Below are 13740 nucleotides of genomic sequence, written 5' to 3' on the forward strand. Positions count from 1 at the left end.
CAAGCCCTTCGGTCCTGCATAGTTTCTTTTGAGAAATCAGCTGCCAGTCTTATGGGTGTTCCCTTATAAGTAACAATCTATTTTTCTCTTGCTTTGTTTTTTTTGTATTTAACCTTTGGCATTTTAATTATGATGTGTCTTGGTGTGGGCCTCTTTGGATCCCTGAATTTTGGAATTCTCTGAGCTTCCTGGGATTTTATGTCCATTTCCTACACCAAGTTAGAGAAGTTTTCCATCATTTCTTCAAACCGCTGTTCAACATCTAGATTTTCTTGTTACACTGATCAGACGAATATTTGGAGCCTTAATAGTATCCCATATGCTCCTTAAATTATTTTTATAGTCTTGGCATCTTTTTTTCTTGCCGTTCTGATTGAGTGTCCTGATTGGCTTTCCAATCCTCTAGATAGGGCATTTGATCCTTTTCTTTATTCACTGTTTATTCCTTCGTTTATTCCATTTAATAGACTTCTCATTTCAGATAATGTGTTCTTCATTTCAGACTGCCTCCCTTTTATAACTTCCATTTCCATTTTTATGTTTTTTATCTCTTTGTTGAAGTTCTTACTGAATTTATCTACACTTCCCAAAAGTTCATTGAGCATCTTTATAACCAGTGTTTTGAATCTACATCTGTTAGATTACTTGACTCCATTATATTTGGATCTCTGTTCTGTTCTCTCATGTGGTTTCTGCTTCTTTGTCTTCCCATTTTAATTGCCTTTCTGTGTCTGTTTCTATGTACTAAGCAAAGCTCCTAAGTCTCCCAATCTTAGTGTGGATTTGTGAAGTAGGCATCCAGTGGCACTGTCCTGAGAGGGGTTCAGCTGCGGGCCAAACTTAGCCGAAGCCTCTCTACCTCTCCACCTCTCTACCTCTCCGGGCCACCTGTTAAAATTCAACAAGCAATCCACAGATGCTGTGCTTATAGTTGCCTCAAAAGGCATCACCAGAAACCCAGGCTGCTTCCAGTGTGAGTCTCAGCAAGGAGCACCTGACTCACTGAGGATACACCTGAATGTGGCTTGGGTGGAGCCGCGAGTTGGGGGAGGCGAAGTTTCAGGGAATCCTCTGGGCGGAGCGACCTCTGTTATCCAGTCTGATGACGTCACGGCTATGGCGGCACTGTAATTGGTGCACTGGTAGTGGGGGAGGTCTCAACAGGGAAAATGACTACCGCGGGCACTTCTGTACCCAGCGAGTCTCGTCATGGCCTTCCCTCTGACAATGTCTCCCTGTGAGTCCCTGGTACCCCCTGTACGCAGCTGAATTGGCACTGGTGCTCAGAGTGAGCAGGTCCGTCACCACGAAAATCCACTCGCAGACTCGGCCCCTTTAAGAGGCTTCTGCCACTACCACAGCCTCCGTCTCACTCAGCTGCTAGGGAATAGGCAGCTCAGCACCTTCGCCCTGTCCTGCCTTCTGCCATTGCAGGGTGTTTTCTTGGACTTCTCCCTACTTGTATGGCTTGTTCCTCTAGATCCCAGGCGATTTCTCCTCGCTGCTGCTCTTTATTTCCATCACAACTTTGATTTCGTTGCCAGAGGGATGAACAGAGCCTCTATAATCTATGCCATTTTTTTTCTCCTCTCAATATGGTTTTTAAACTAAGAATACCAACTCACAAAACCTTTAGAGGCACTCAAAGATCCATGAACCATTTCCTGCCCAACTTTCCAAAAGTATTCACATGAATCTTAAAAGCAAGAGATATTGTGGCATTTCATTTAATAGTTATATAATCTTTGGGATTAAAAGTTCCAATTTATTTATAAATAAGCTAGTATTAAAATGCTATCTTATAAAAATGGATTCCTTTGGTTTATTTCATTTATTTTGGTATAACAAATCTGGCTTTCCACAGGTCAGTTTTATCATGGTTAAAAAGCTCTTACCTCCAGCCAACATTGCAGTAAGTACTATTCCACAGGACCAAACATCAACTGGTTCTGCATGAAATTCTTTCCTCTTTAGAAGTTCTGGAGCAACATAAGGTAAAGTACCACACATCTTGTTCAATAAACGCTCACGATTATTATGCCGAAACACTGTTGCCAAGCCAAAGTCAGAGATTTTGAGGTTATCTAACCCAAAGGAAAAAAAGATAATACTAGTTAAAAATGTTTTGTAACTAGATATACTTAAAGAAATCAAGTTTTTTAAAAGAAAGTCACTGGTGTTATTTATGGTTTGTAGAACTTCTCTACTTTAAAATGACCAAAAAATTTTTTTTTAAAGAATAAAAGACATTATCATCTAGCTAAAATTAGAAAAAGGCCTCATCACTTCTATTAATTTCAGAGAAATATCATCAATACACTAAACAGGTTAAAGAAAGATAGTGAAGTCACAAGGGGCTGCCCTTATGGAAAAGGGCATTCCAAACTTAGGCTGAAAGAGCCAAGCCCTTCACTGAGTTGTGCAGGGGGCAGAAAGGAGACATCAATAATATATTAGCTACAGCTTTCCCAGCAGCAAACAAATCCTGTTGGCAGGAAGAAAATATGTAAAGACACACAATAAAACTAAAGTCCACACACCACCAGAACTTCTTGTCAAAGTGGCTAACTTTAGAAAAGGAGGAAGAAACTTGTCAAAGAAATAAACCAGAAAAGCAAATTTCCACTCTAACTTCCTACCTTCAACATGAACAAATTGCAGGCAGAGCTTTCAACTAACTTATACTTGGCGAAAGTCTACTGTAACTGAGTGATACTGTGCTAGCCAATGTAGGTGGATAAATTATGGAAAAAGACTAACAACAGACAACTGTTGTGAAGGTTATAAAAATACAGAGCATTACACGTTCTTATAGCAAGGGAATCTAACTTGGTCTTAGTTAATAAGGAAGATTCCCTATTATCAACCTTTTTAGAGGGCAATATGGCAAAAAATGCCAAAACTTGAAATATTCACACACTCTTTGAACTAGCAATTTCTACTTCTAGGACCACAGCCACAGATATACTCCAACAAATTCACAAACATAAGGATATTCATAGCAATATTATTTGTAAATAACTTAAATGTCCATTAATAAAGAAATGATTAAATCTTATAATGCATTTACACAATGAAACTATGTAGGTTATTGTTTAAAAAAAGGTATATCTATATGTACCAAAACGGAAGCAGATATAAGTTAAAAAAAAAAAAGGCAAGTGTCATAACAAATATTATAACATGATCAAATTTTTATATTGAGTCTGTGCACAAATTTATAAAAGTCATCACTGAGCAACTTAACTGTCCCAAAAGAAGAAATTAATTCTTTAAAAATCAATCACATCTGCACAATATAATATGTAAGCCATTGATAATGTTTACCTGTATTTGACGGTAGCTACTATAATTAGCCTTTTAATATCTATATGTGACACGATCTTGACAAACCACTGAGATTAAGAGTTTTAAGTTATTTATAAGTAGTAATCAATGAACATATTAATAGATGACCATAGTATTCTTTGGATTTTGTTGTTTCATAATGTCTTCAACATAATACTCAGATTAGAGAACTGCATATAACAAATTTTAAATTGAGGACAGTGGTTACTTCTGAGAAAAAGAAAGGGAAATACATTTGTGAGGGAATACACAAAAGGACTTCAACTATACTGATAATGTTTTATTTCTTTTTTTAAAGATTATTATTATTGAATAAAAACAAAGTTTAAATAATATGCAAGATATGAAGAACAATACAATGAACATCCACCCATCCAACACCCAGTTAAGAACATTCTATTTCCTTTGAAATCTCCTATAAATACCTCTCTAAATATATTCTCTTCATTCCCTTCTCAGAAATAACCACCATTCTAAGTTTTATTATGTCCCTTCTTTTGTGATTTCCCCCCCATGTTTGTATCTCTAAACAATATATTTGGTTTAAACTTCATATAAATAGAATTCTTATATGAATTCTTTTGCAACCTTCTTTTTTTGCTCTATATCATATTCCAGAAATTCATCCATGTCCTTACTTGTAGCTATAAATCATCCATTTCATAATTATCTGTTCTCTTGTTGATAGACATTTAGGGTTGTTTCTAGTTTTTGCTATTATAAACACCACTGCTGTGAGCAGTGCATATATGTGTAATGTTTTATTTTTTAAGGCAGGTGGGTACACAGGTGTTTATATAAATCTCCTTCATACTCACAACTCAAGTAGATTCTCTTACTATTTCCATTTTATGGATGAGGAAAGAGAGACAGAAAGAAGTTAAGCAACTTACCCGAGGCCACACGCCTACTATGAAGCAGCCTAGATTAAACGTAGGTTCAAATGACTCTAAAGCTCAAGCCCTTAACAGTGCTATACTGCCTTTCATATTTAGAGACATGGAATCCTTCTTTTCCAGAGGATTACGTATAGCTTGAAACTTGCATTTAATCGAAAAAGGATTTAATTTGTAGATGAGGAAAAAGGAAAATTGACTGTAATACTATCAAGGCTGTTAGCATTCAAAGAGTAATGGGAATGGAATGAAAAACAGAAGCAAAAGGAATTCTCCCAGCTTGTGCTCGTTTTTCAGGTTTCATGAACAGGTAATTCTATAGTTCCTTTTTCCCCGTACATTAATTTTCTGAATATCTAAAATTTTGCTGGATGCAACTTGTAGAAGGCTAAAGAACCAAGGGAGGATCTTACGTAGCTAGGTTAGTAGATGAGTCAATAAAAGGATATCTAAAAGATAATTCACCAAAACATTAAACAGTGGTTGTAACTGACTGGTGTGTTTCCATGATTTTTTACTTTCTTCTTTACACTTTCGATCTTATTTTATGATCATCTTTTATTTTATAAAGAGAAAAAAAACAATATTTTAAGTTTGGGAACAAAGTTTTCATATTCCAGATATTACTACATATTCGCATCTCCATTATTTATATAAGCTAGCGTTTCTTAATTTATCCCTGTGTATAGTCAATTATAGAGTTCAGAAAGAAGTTAGAGGGAGGCTGGTAAGACAGTACATTGTTACTTGTCATGGGGTACAACATTGCCAGAAACACTAAACTTTAAGGTTGAACAAGATCTTAAATACTTTAGTCCAACTATCCAATCAATGTTTAAATTTCCTTTATAAGGTCTCTGATAATTAATAATCCAGTGTTTGACTCTTATGTTATAAACTCACTATTTTCCAAAGCAATCTATTCAGCTTTAGACCCTTTAATGGAGATCATCATGACACTAATCCAAATTGCTTCTGTATAGTTTCACCAAGTGTTCTGAAGAATTGTTATTTAACAATCAGCAGGTTTCCCAAGTTCCTTCAATTATTCCTTATTTTACATAATTTCTAGCCCTTTCATCATCCTGGTCACTCTCTTATAAAAGTATTTTAGTGTTCTACATGCCTTTTACAGTATTGTCCCAGGATCAGGATACCCATTATTTCCAGTGTGGCCTCATCAGAGAACTGTTAGACTGCTACCTCCCTCATTCTCAATAACACGACCTTAGTTATCTAATGACCAAATTACATTGGTGACTATTATGAAGTTTGCTGCCTAGTAAAAGTCTTTTTTAACCTGCTTTGCTACCAAAGATACACCATTCAACTATACTTATTTGGTTAGTTTTTCAATTCAAATACTGGACTGTAGATTTTTCCTTACTGGAAAACAACTTGTTAAATCTGACTCACTTCTCTGGTCTGCTAAATTTGTTCATTCAATAAATATTTTTGAAAACCTACTATTTGCCAGGCACTAATTCTAATGCATTAAACAAAACAGACAAAAATCACTACCCCATGCAGCTAACATCTGTCATCTTTTTTGATCCTGATTCTATAAGCTAACACTTTCACTATCTATCCCTCTTAGTTTTTATAACATCCATAAAATATAACTAAACTCCTTGCATATTTATCCAAGTCATAGATTTAAAAGTACAAACAAGACAAAGCTAAAGTCCAGGCTATCCTAACAGAAACTTTCCTTTATTAATTCATTAAAGAGTTGTTTAACACTATACATATGTAGTATTCATCTAATGAACTACTCTTGTATCTAGCTCAGATTTCTATCTCATCCACAACTATATCATTAAAGACTTGTGAAGCCTATATCTCCCAAATTTCCTATAAGTCTCCCAAATTTTCTAGACTTTTTAGATATTTTGTCCTGTAATTTCAGTAATGCAGAAACCTTCAAACAGCTTTGTATGGCTGGCTGTATTAAAATAATTTAGGTAGCAGTGACAAAATGCTAAACTTACCCCTTTCATCCAACAGGAGATTTTCTGGCTTAATATCCCTGTGAGTTATTCCAATACCATGCAGATAAATCTAAGAAGAAAAAGCGAAAGGAAGCATACCGGAATTTAGTAATTTATTTCATTCATACTAATTTTAAATAAAAGTCAAAGAGACAACTTTACCTACCACCCCTGCCATGAGTTGATGGAAGAACCTCTGAGCATCTTGTTCAGGCATGCCTATGTCTGGCTCTATAAGAATTAATTATGAAAGTTAGTTTACCAGATAAATATAATCAGGCATCGACAGCATTGTTTCTCAATTTTAAGGCTAAACATTTGTGATTGTACTTTAACAAACAGAATCTTATGTTAACAATTAAAAGACTCTGGTGTCCACTAATACATATAGCACTTAATAACTCACATTTCCCCATCTGTTATGTGGCAAAATAAGTTAACATCGTTACAGAGAGAAATAACAAACTATCATCCGAATCAAGAATGCAAGCCATAACTTGAAAAGCCTCTGCTTATCTTATACTAACCATTATTTGATAGCTTTCAATTTCTTCAAAATGTTATGCCAATAGTTTTCTCACTCCTGAAATGTAATTGCCAAAGTGGAAGCTTGGGCACATCTAAGCTGATTTCACTAAATATTTAACAACAGATTATATGTCATATAACCTCTCATACTACAAAGTCATGAATGCCTGTGAAGTTCCTTCAGGAAAGTTTTAAGAAATGTTCTCTTGTCAGTTATCTTTTCATATCTCAATCTTCCTCATTAACTCTTGATTTCTTTTACAGTCAACTCTCTCTTAAGATACATATTGGAGGTTCTAATAATGTTTGAACTGTTATTACAATGGCTTTAAATAATAAATTTAGACCCACAGAATATATTTTATGTACTTCTCAGTGTTCTGTAACATCAAGCCTCTGAATCTACATAGAACATTTAAGAGCAGAAACAGAATTTATTTAATATATATCAAGCAATCCCAGGAAATTCTAAAGTATTTCACTTAACCAAATAAAGATGAAAAACATAACATGCTATTATTTTGGATCTGTAAAGTATGCAATAATTTCACGTAACTAGAATGTCTACATACAAATTGTACAGGCAAACAAATGCATTGCACTTATACTTTACCATGAGATTAGTTTATCATTCTTAAATTCTATAAAACAGCATACCAACCAAAATCATTTATACAACTTAGAAAAACACTCTTCTTTGATGATTCTACATTTGCTTCATGCGTTAATATAAGTTGCAAAAACAAAAAAGTTTACTCTAATTTCTCTTTTGCATCAGCAGTTCTGGAATGGACAATGACCGAATGGTGAGCACAAAATTAAAAAACAAATTTAGAAACTTGTTTAGTAGAATAATTATCTTAAATTTTTTCCATACCTATTCGGTCAAAAAGTTCTCCCCCACTACAATACTCCAGAAATAGGTATTGAATATTGCCTTCTCTCCTGTGACCATAAAATTTCACTACATTTTCATGATTTAACATTTTATTGATACAGATCTCTTTCTTAATATTTTCTGGACAGTCTATGGCACGCTTCATGTCTACAATCTTCACTGCAACTGCTTCTTCAGTTCTTCTATTCACAGCAAGTTGAACTCTAAAAGAAAAAAGGAAAAGTTATAACATTCTAGACATTTTAATTCTATTCATTTTAAAACTTTAAAAGATTAAACATGACCCATCCAAAACTATTTTACCTTTATTACTTTCTCTACCAAGGAGAAACTATGGAAATAGTGTCTGCCATGTTCTCAATAGGTACTACTCCTTTCTGAAATGTGTACTAAATGTGTACTAAAGTACTAATGTTCCAAAGAAGCCATTATGCTGTACAAAGTCATTTAATAAATACTTGAGAAAATAAATTAAAATGAGATAATAGCAATTCTAGGCCACATCACATAAACACATGCCTTATTCATTTAATTTTAATAACATGACCTAACATTTATTAATCTGATACTATATATGCCCGTGGTAACTGTTCTAGACACCTATGGTGTAAGTAGTATTATTGTCATCTTACAGCTGAAAAAGAGGCACACAACGACATTAAGAAGCTTGCCTAAGACCAAAACAATTTCAGTATGTAGCAGACTGATTACACAACCAGGCAGTTTGACTGGAGTCTATTCATTTAACTACTACGCTTAAACCCCAAGAAAGAATATGTTGGAGGAGAAACTGACTTCAGGGGTCTCTTCCAGCTCTTTACAAGAAAATGAAAAAGAAAAAGAAAAAAAAAAAAGAAATAAAAATAATCCTTACAAAAGACTATATAGCTTCAGTTCCCCAAAATCTTAGTTTCAAATGCTGAGATGTTTTCTAAGGCCCCACTGTATTAAAATAAACAACTCCAAAACAACGGATATGTACTCAAGGCGACAGGGAAAAAAACCAAGTGTGAAAGCAGGGTAAAAGGACTCAAACTCACTCTCCATAAGCACCTTCTCCCAGGGTTTGCACCAAGTCCCAGTCTTCCACAAAGGGCACTGCCATGACTCCACTGTGTACCACGGCTGTAGAAGGCAGGATCCAGAAAAGATAGGGCAAGAGTACAAGCTTCAATCATCTGCGAAGCTACTGAACTCTGCTTCTTGCCATGAGTCCTCAATATAAATAACAGTTCTTGTTTCCCTGACACCTCATCACCCATATTTTATCCACGTCTAAACCACACGCAAGTATTCTGAATTCCAGCATTTGGTTCTGTAAATCTCCATTCCCATTCCCACGCACGCGGAAGGCTGAAACGCTGCCCTCCTCGGCCTCGGAGGGAATGTAACAGCTGTGATGAGGGGTTGGGGCAAACAACGCCTCCCGGTGGATGTGGGGAAGGGGTGAGAGGTGACGCTTTGGGTCAGAGGGTGAGGAGGAATGTAACTACGACCACCGCAGCCCCTTCTCCGCACTCCCACCGCGTCCCCGAGGCCGGGAGGAGCCCGGGGCGGAGCCAAACTGCCCCGAGAGGCGGAAGAAAGGGCCCGTGGCACGCAGACTAACAGAGGGGTGGTCTCTGCAGTCCCTCCACCACAGGGACCAGCCTACCACCCTCTACCGCCCTCTGGAGCCACCCGTCCGCGGGAGTCTCTCCGAACCCCTCGCAGTACCCCTCCTAGCTAATGCAGACCCTGAACTCTCCAGACTCCCTTCCCATCCTACCCGCCACCTTCCTCACCAGGCCGTCCTCTGCCTGCCACCACAGGAATCCAAATGCAGCACTTTTCCCGCCAAAACTGGCTAGCGTCACACTGTCGCAAACGCGCGCGCCCTTGCCGTAAAGCAGGGAAGCGCGCTTTCCACCCTCGGAAGGGTGGCCGTTCAGTCCCCGAGGCTTCAGACAGCGCGGCGGAGCTACTGTGGAGTCGGAACGAGATCTTGGCTGCAAAGCGCACCCGCGCGAAAGTTCTCTGAGCCCAAACGCGTCGTAGTCCCGGGCGACGCCGCTGGGGACTTGGCGTCTCCGAGCACCTGCCAGCTGCGGGACAGGACTGTGAGGGTCACGTTCAGGCTGTCACCGAGGAGCTGGGGACAGCTGCTGAGAACCGGTCTTGGGAAGGACGAAAGGAACTCTGCGGGGAGCGGGCAGCCTAGCCCCTCGGTAAATGGTTGGGAAGGCATCCGGAGGGAAGCTCCACTTGCAGTTTGAGGTAGAGTCGGGATGACCAGTTTTGCCCTGGCTTGTCTGAACCAGCTCCCAAACAGTACCTTAGCTCCACCTTCTTTCTTGAAGGAAGAACTTTTGTTTAGCTTAGTTCTACCTGCCATCTTATTCTTAATGTGGAAGAAACAGGCAGGTAAGGCTGTTTTCCTTCATTTTACAATACAAATTTAAAAAGTGACCAGTTTAAATGAGAAAGTAAATTGTGGGGAAAGGGACCTGCTTGAGGACAAAATAATGTGGAAAACTTAAATAGGTATTCCCCCTTGACAGTAAACTATCCTTAGAACTCCAGGCGCAGGTAAGATCATCTTTTAAGTTCTCCAGTTCTTAAAACTGGGCCACAGACATTGAACATAACTAGCCAGGAGTAAAATATGTGTAAAATGTTACATAAAAACACACACATCTGTTTTAGAACAAGATGGGAGCATTTTAAGATGATTATGCGAGTTTTTAACCATGACATCACAATTTAGGCTTCATCTTATAAAGTTTTCAGGTCATTTATTCCATTTTCTCTAGTGTACGGTCTGTGTGCTGCAAAGAATATGAAAGAGGAGGACCTGCCCAGTTCCTATGTATCTGGATGGAATTATGGTATCTTAGCCTGAAAAAAAAAAAGGTAATTGGATTTCAGGCAGAATACACAAAAAATAGCATACGGGAGAATGACTGTACACAATAGCATATGGTGAACTTTAATAGTAAATGTTAAAATAGTAAATTTACTATTTTGAAACAATAGTAAATCTTTAAAAAGCACAATATAGAGTATGAAAAACAAAAGATTTTGTCAAATGGCAAGTCTTTAGATGACAAAAATGAATCCTAAAGCCAACAGTGGGAAAGCAAAAACAACTTGATTTACATCACAGAACTTCCAAAAGGCTCAAGTTGAATTAGTGACACATGGTAGGTAATTGAATGTGGAGGTGAAAATGGGGCTAGAAGGAGGTAGACTGAAAGACCAGGTAAGAAGCGAATAGAACTTTGGACCCTCTACCTCCTGTGTACTCAAAGAACTGCTCCTCCCCAAAGCTGGTAAAAGACTTGAGAGGGTAAGAGAATATCAGGCACAGTTAAAGGCTTGGGTGCCTTACTGAAAAAGGGATTAAGTTTATGCATTGAAGGTTGAATCTCTAAGCCTTCTTTCCCCACTTCACTTCCAGAAATCTGGCAATTAGGTTTTTATCCTTAAAGGATATACAAGCTTTTTCAAGGAGATGCTGGCTATATATTTTTAAAAACTCTAAAGATACCAATATTGGGAATTTCTTAATGTCACAGCTCAGCCAGATTAAAGGAATGAAGCCCACATTCACTAATTCCCCTACCCCACCCAAACAGACCTTCCAATCACCTTTTTAGGGTCCCACTCTCAAAAAGAGCAGACAACCTAGAATTTAAAAAGGGCTCTAATGTGAAAGATGTCAAAACACGGGAATATTCAAACAAAACCTCTTGGACGTTAAAAAATGAAAGAAAAAAAGAATCTAAATAGATTAGAAAAAAATTTAGGCTATCTTCCAGAAGGAAGAATAAAGATAGAAAACAATAAGAATATTGGGAGACTAATCCAGGAAGTCCAACATCAAAATAACTTGTTTTTCAGAAAGAGAAACAGAATTCAGGAAAATCCACAAATAAGGACATTTCCCAGACCTAAAGAACTTGACTTTCCATACTTAAAAGTTTAAAGTACCCAGTACAATGGATGATCCACTCCAAGACACATTGGGAAAATTTCAAAACATTACACTGAAGATCCTAAAAGGTCTGGGGTGGGAGTGAGAGGGAATGGACACATATTAAAAAAAAAAAAAAAATCAACAGCATTTAGAAGAGAGAAACAATGGGCCAATGCCTTCAAAATAATTCTAAGGAAAAGTTATTCACAACCCAGAACTCTACCTAACCAACCTATTAATCAAGTGTGATGGGAGACATGCAAGATCTCAAGAAATTGATCTCCCACACACTTTCTCAGGAAGGTAGTTAGAGGTGACCAATTAAGAAAGAAATCAGGGGATTAACATATATGACAGTGAAAGGATGGATACACCAACCCAAGAGATGTGTAACAGACCTAGAGAGTAAACCAAACGAACATACAAAAACGAAGACATCTCTAAGAGTGAATACCTAATAAGTCTGAACCTATTAAAAGTCACAAATGACAAGAGTTTGGGGAGAAATTAGGAACAAGTTCACAAAAACAAATGAAAAACTCCAAAATGTTATGTGGGGGTGGGGTTGGGGGAAGTAGTAACAGTATATACCACCTGGCCTAGTATAAGGTAAAAACAATTGAACTAACCTAGTCATGACTAATAATAGAACCTTAAGATGGTAAGAATATGTGTGGTCCATGGGAATAGCAGGATGGTGAAAAAGAGCTAAATCCTCAACTTCCACATCAGAAAGTCAACAAAGGATACCCAATATTGAAAAAACCAACACAGCAAAATAAAGCAAGTTATTTAATGAGATGGAGGTAAGTAATGTGAGAATCAGTTGAAAGTGGATGCCTCTGGGGAGTGGAAAACACTGTTGTTGCTTTTAGAATAATTTGATTTTTTTACACTAATTGCATCATAACAAAATGAAAAGTAAAAATTTTTAAAAAGTTGGCTATAGAAAATAACAAAATTAAAATCATCAGAGCAGCAACTATAGTTGTGAGTTAAAGGGTTATCCCATATATACTACAGAGGAAGACCACTAATGATTTCTAACTGGTATTATTCATTTTGGTAAAAAATAAAATAAAAATAAAACCTCAGAATAACCTCTTCTACTAGGGAGTAATTCTGTATATAAATCAAGTCATGTATTTACATATAGAAATCAAATCTTACATCAGATCTACATCTCGCCCATGGTTGAAGCACTTGGTATATAAATTGGTTTGGAAGGTTGTTTCCTGAGTGTACAAGTGTACCTGCACATACCCTCTGGGAGCACCATTTTGACTTATCTAAAAGCCACGTGATTGCTCCTGTTTCTTAAACAGGTAACACTAAACAGTTACCTTGTATTTTTTTAATGACTTAGGATTTATTATACATCACTTATATATGTCTTGTGTTGTAAAATACATAATGTTCCACTGTATTGAATGTAAGACTGACATTAAAGATCCATAAGACTACTACGAGTTAAAGTTTTTTAAAGTTTCTCTTCCCCTTTACTACACAGGCTAGCACTGCTCTTTAGGTACCTGTTAATAGCATTTGTTCCTTTTAACTTGTAATTTGGCAGGGACTTCAAAACCAGATCACTGAGATTCTTAGTGGTACATAATAGCAAATAGGCTGAGACTAAGGGATAAAGAAGCTCACCTTTAAATAACCACATGAGTTTTAGTGCATAAGCTAAAGGAAATGAGCAAAGAAACATTTGCTGTATCATAGGTAAGTTGAGAGTACTGAAAAGCTGGATTTCAAATAGATATGCATGACATTTCAGCTGATTAAACACCTACTGACCATCAAGTTCTATACATAATGTTGGAGGAGTTTCTTCCTCTATTGAGAATGAAAATAATAATTTCACTGTCTTGAATCTTCAAAACTGCTAATTTAATCTCACTTGATTTATTCCTGCTCAAAAACAACAACAAAAAAAAACAAAAATAAAAAACCACCCCACATAGCGAGTCCAAAGAATATTGAGATCAGGTCTAGTTAGCCACCTTCTCTCCCTCATAAAGTAAAAGAACCTCTAAGGACAAGATATGTTGAGAACAGAGACATAATGGCAACATAGCTGACTTTCCTGCTGAGAAATGGCACTCCTCTGGTCCCATA

General features: G+C 37.0%; 1 protein-coding gene across 1 annotated transcript in view; it reads right to left on the reverse strand.

The window, feature by feature from the left end:
* CHEK1 (checkpoint kinase 1) overlaps window positions 1-9598 on the reverse strand; it is a 40195-nt gene extending 30597 nt beyond the window's left edge. Inside the window, exons 1-6 of the mRNA XM_011367121.2 lie at window positions 9446-9598; window positions 8702-8786; window positions 7641-7864; window positions 6402-6466; window positions 6236-6305; window positions 1896-2084 (exon numbers count right to left, since the gene is read on the reverse strand). Of these exons, the coding sequence (XP_011365423.1) occupies window positions 1896-2084; window positions 6236-6305; window positions 6402-6466; window positions 7641-7864; window positions 8702-8766 (613 nt within the window). The 5' untranslated portion in view covers window positions 8767-8786; window positions 9446-9598. The remainder of the gene's footprint in view (window positions 1-1895; window positions 2085-6235; window positions 6306-6401; window positions 6467-7640; window positions 7865-8701; window positions 8787-9445) is intronic.
* Between the last annotated feature and the right edge of the window lie 4142 nt (window positions 9599-13740).

This window comes from Pteropus vampyrus, unplaced genomic scaffold (assembly GCF_000151845.1).
Source record: "Pteropus vampyrus isolate Shadow unplaced genomic scaffold, Pvam_2.0 Scaffold130, whole genome shotgun sequence".
NCBI classification, from domain to species: domain Eukaryota; kingdom Metazoa; phylum Chordata; class Mammalia; order Chiroptera; family Pteropodidae; genus Pteropus; species Pteropus vampyrus.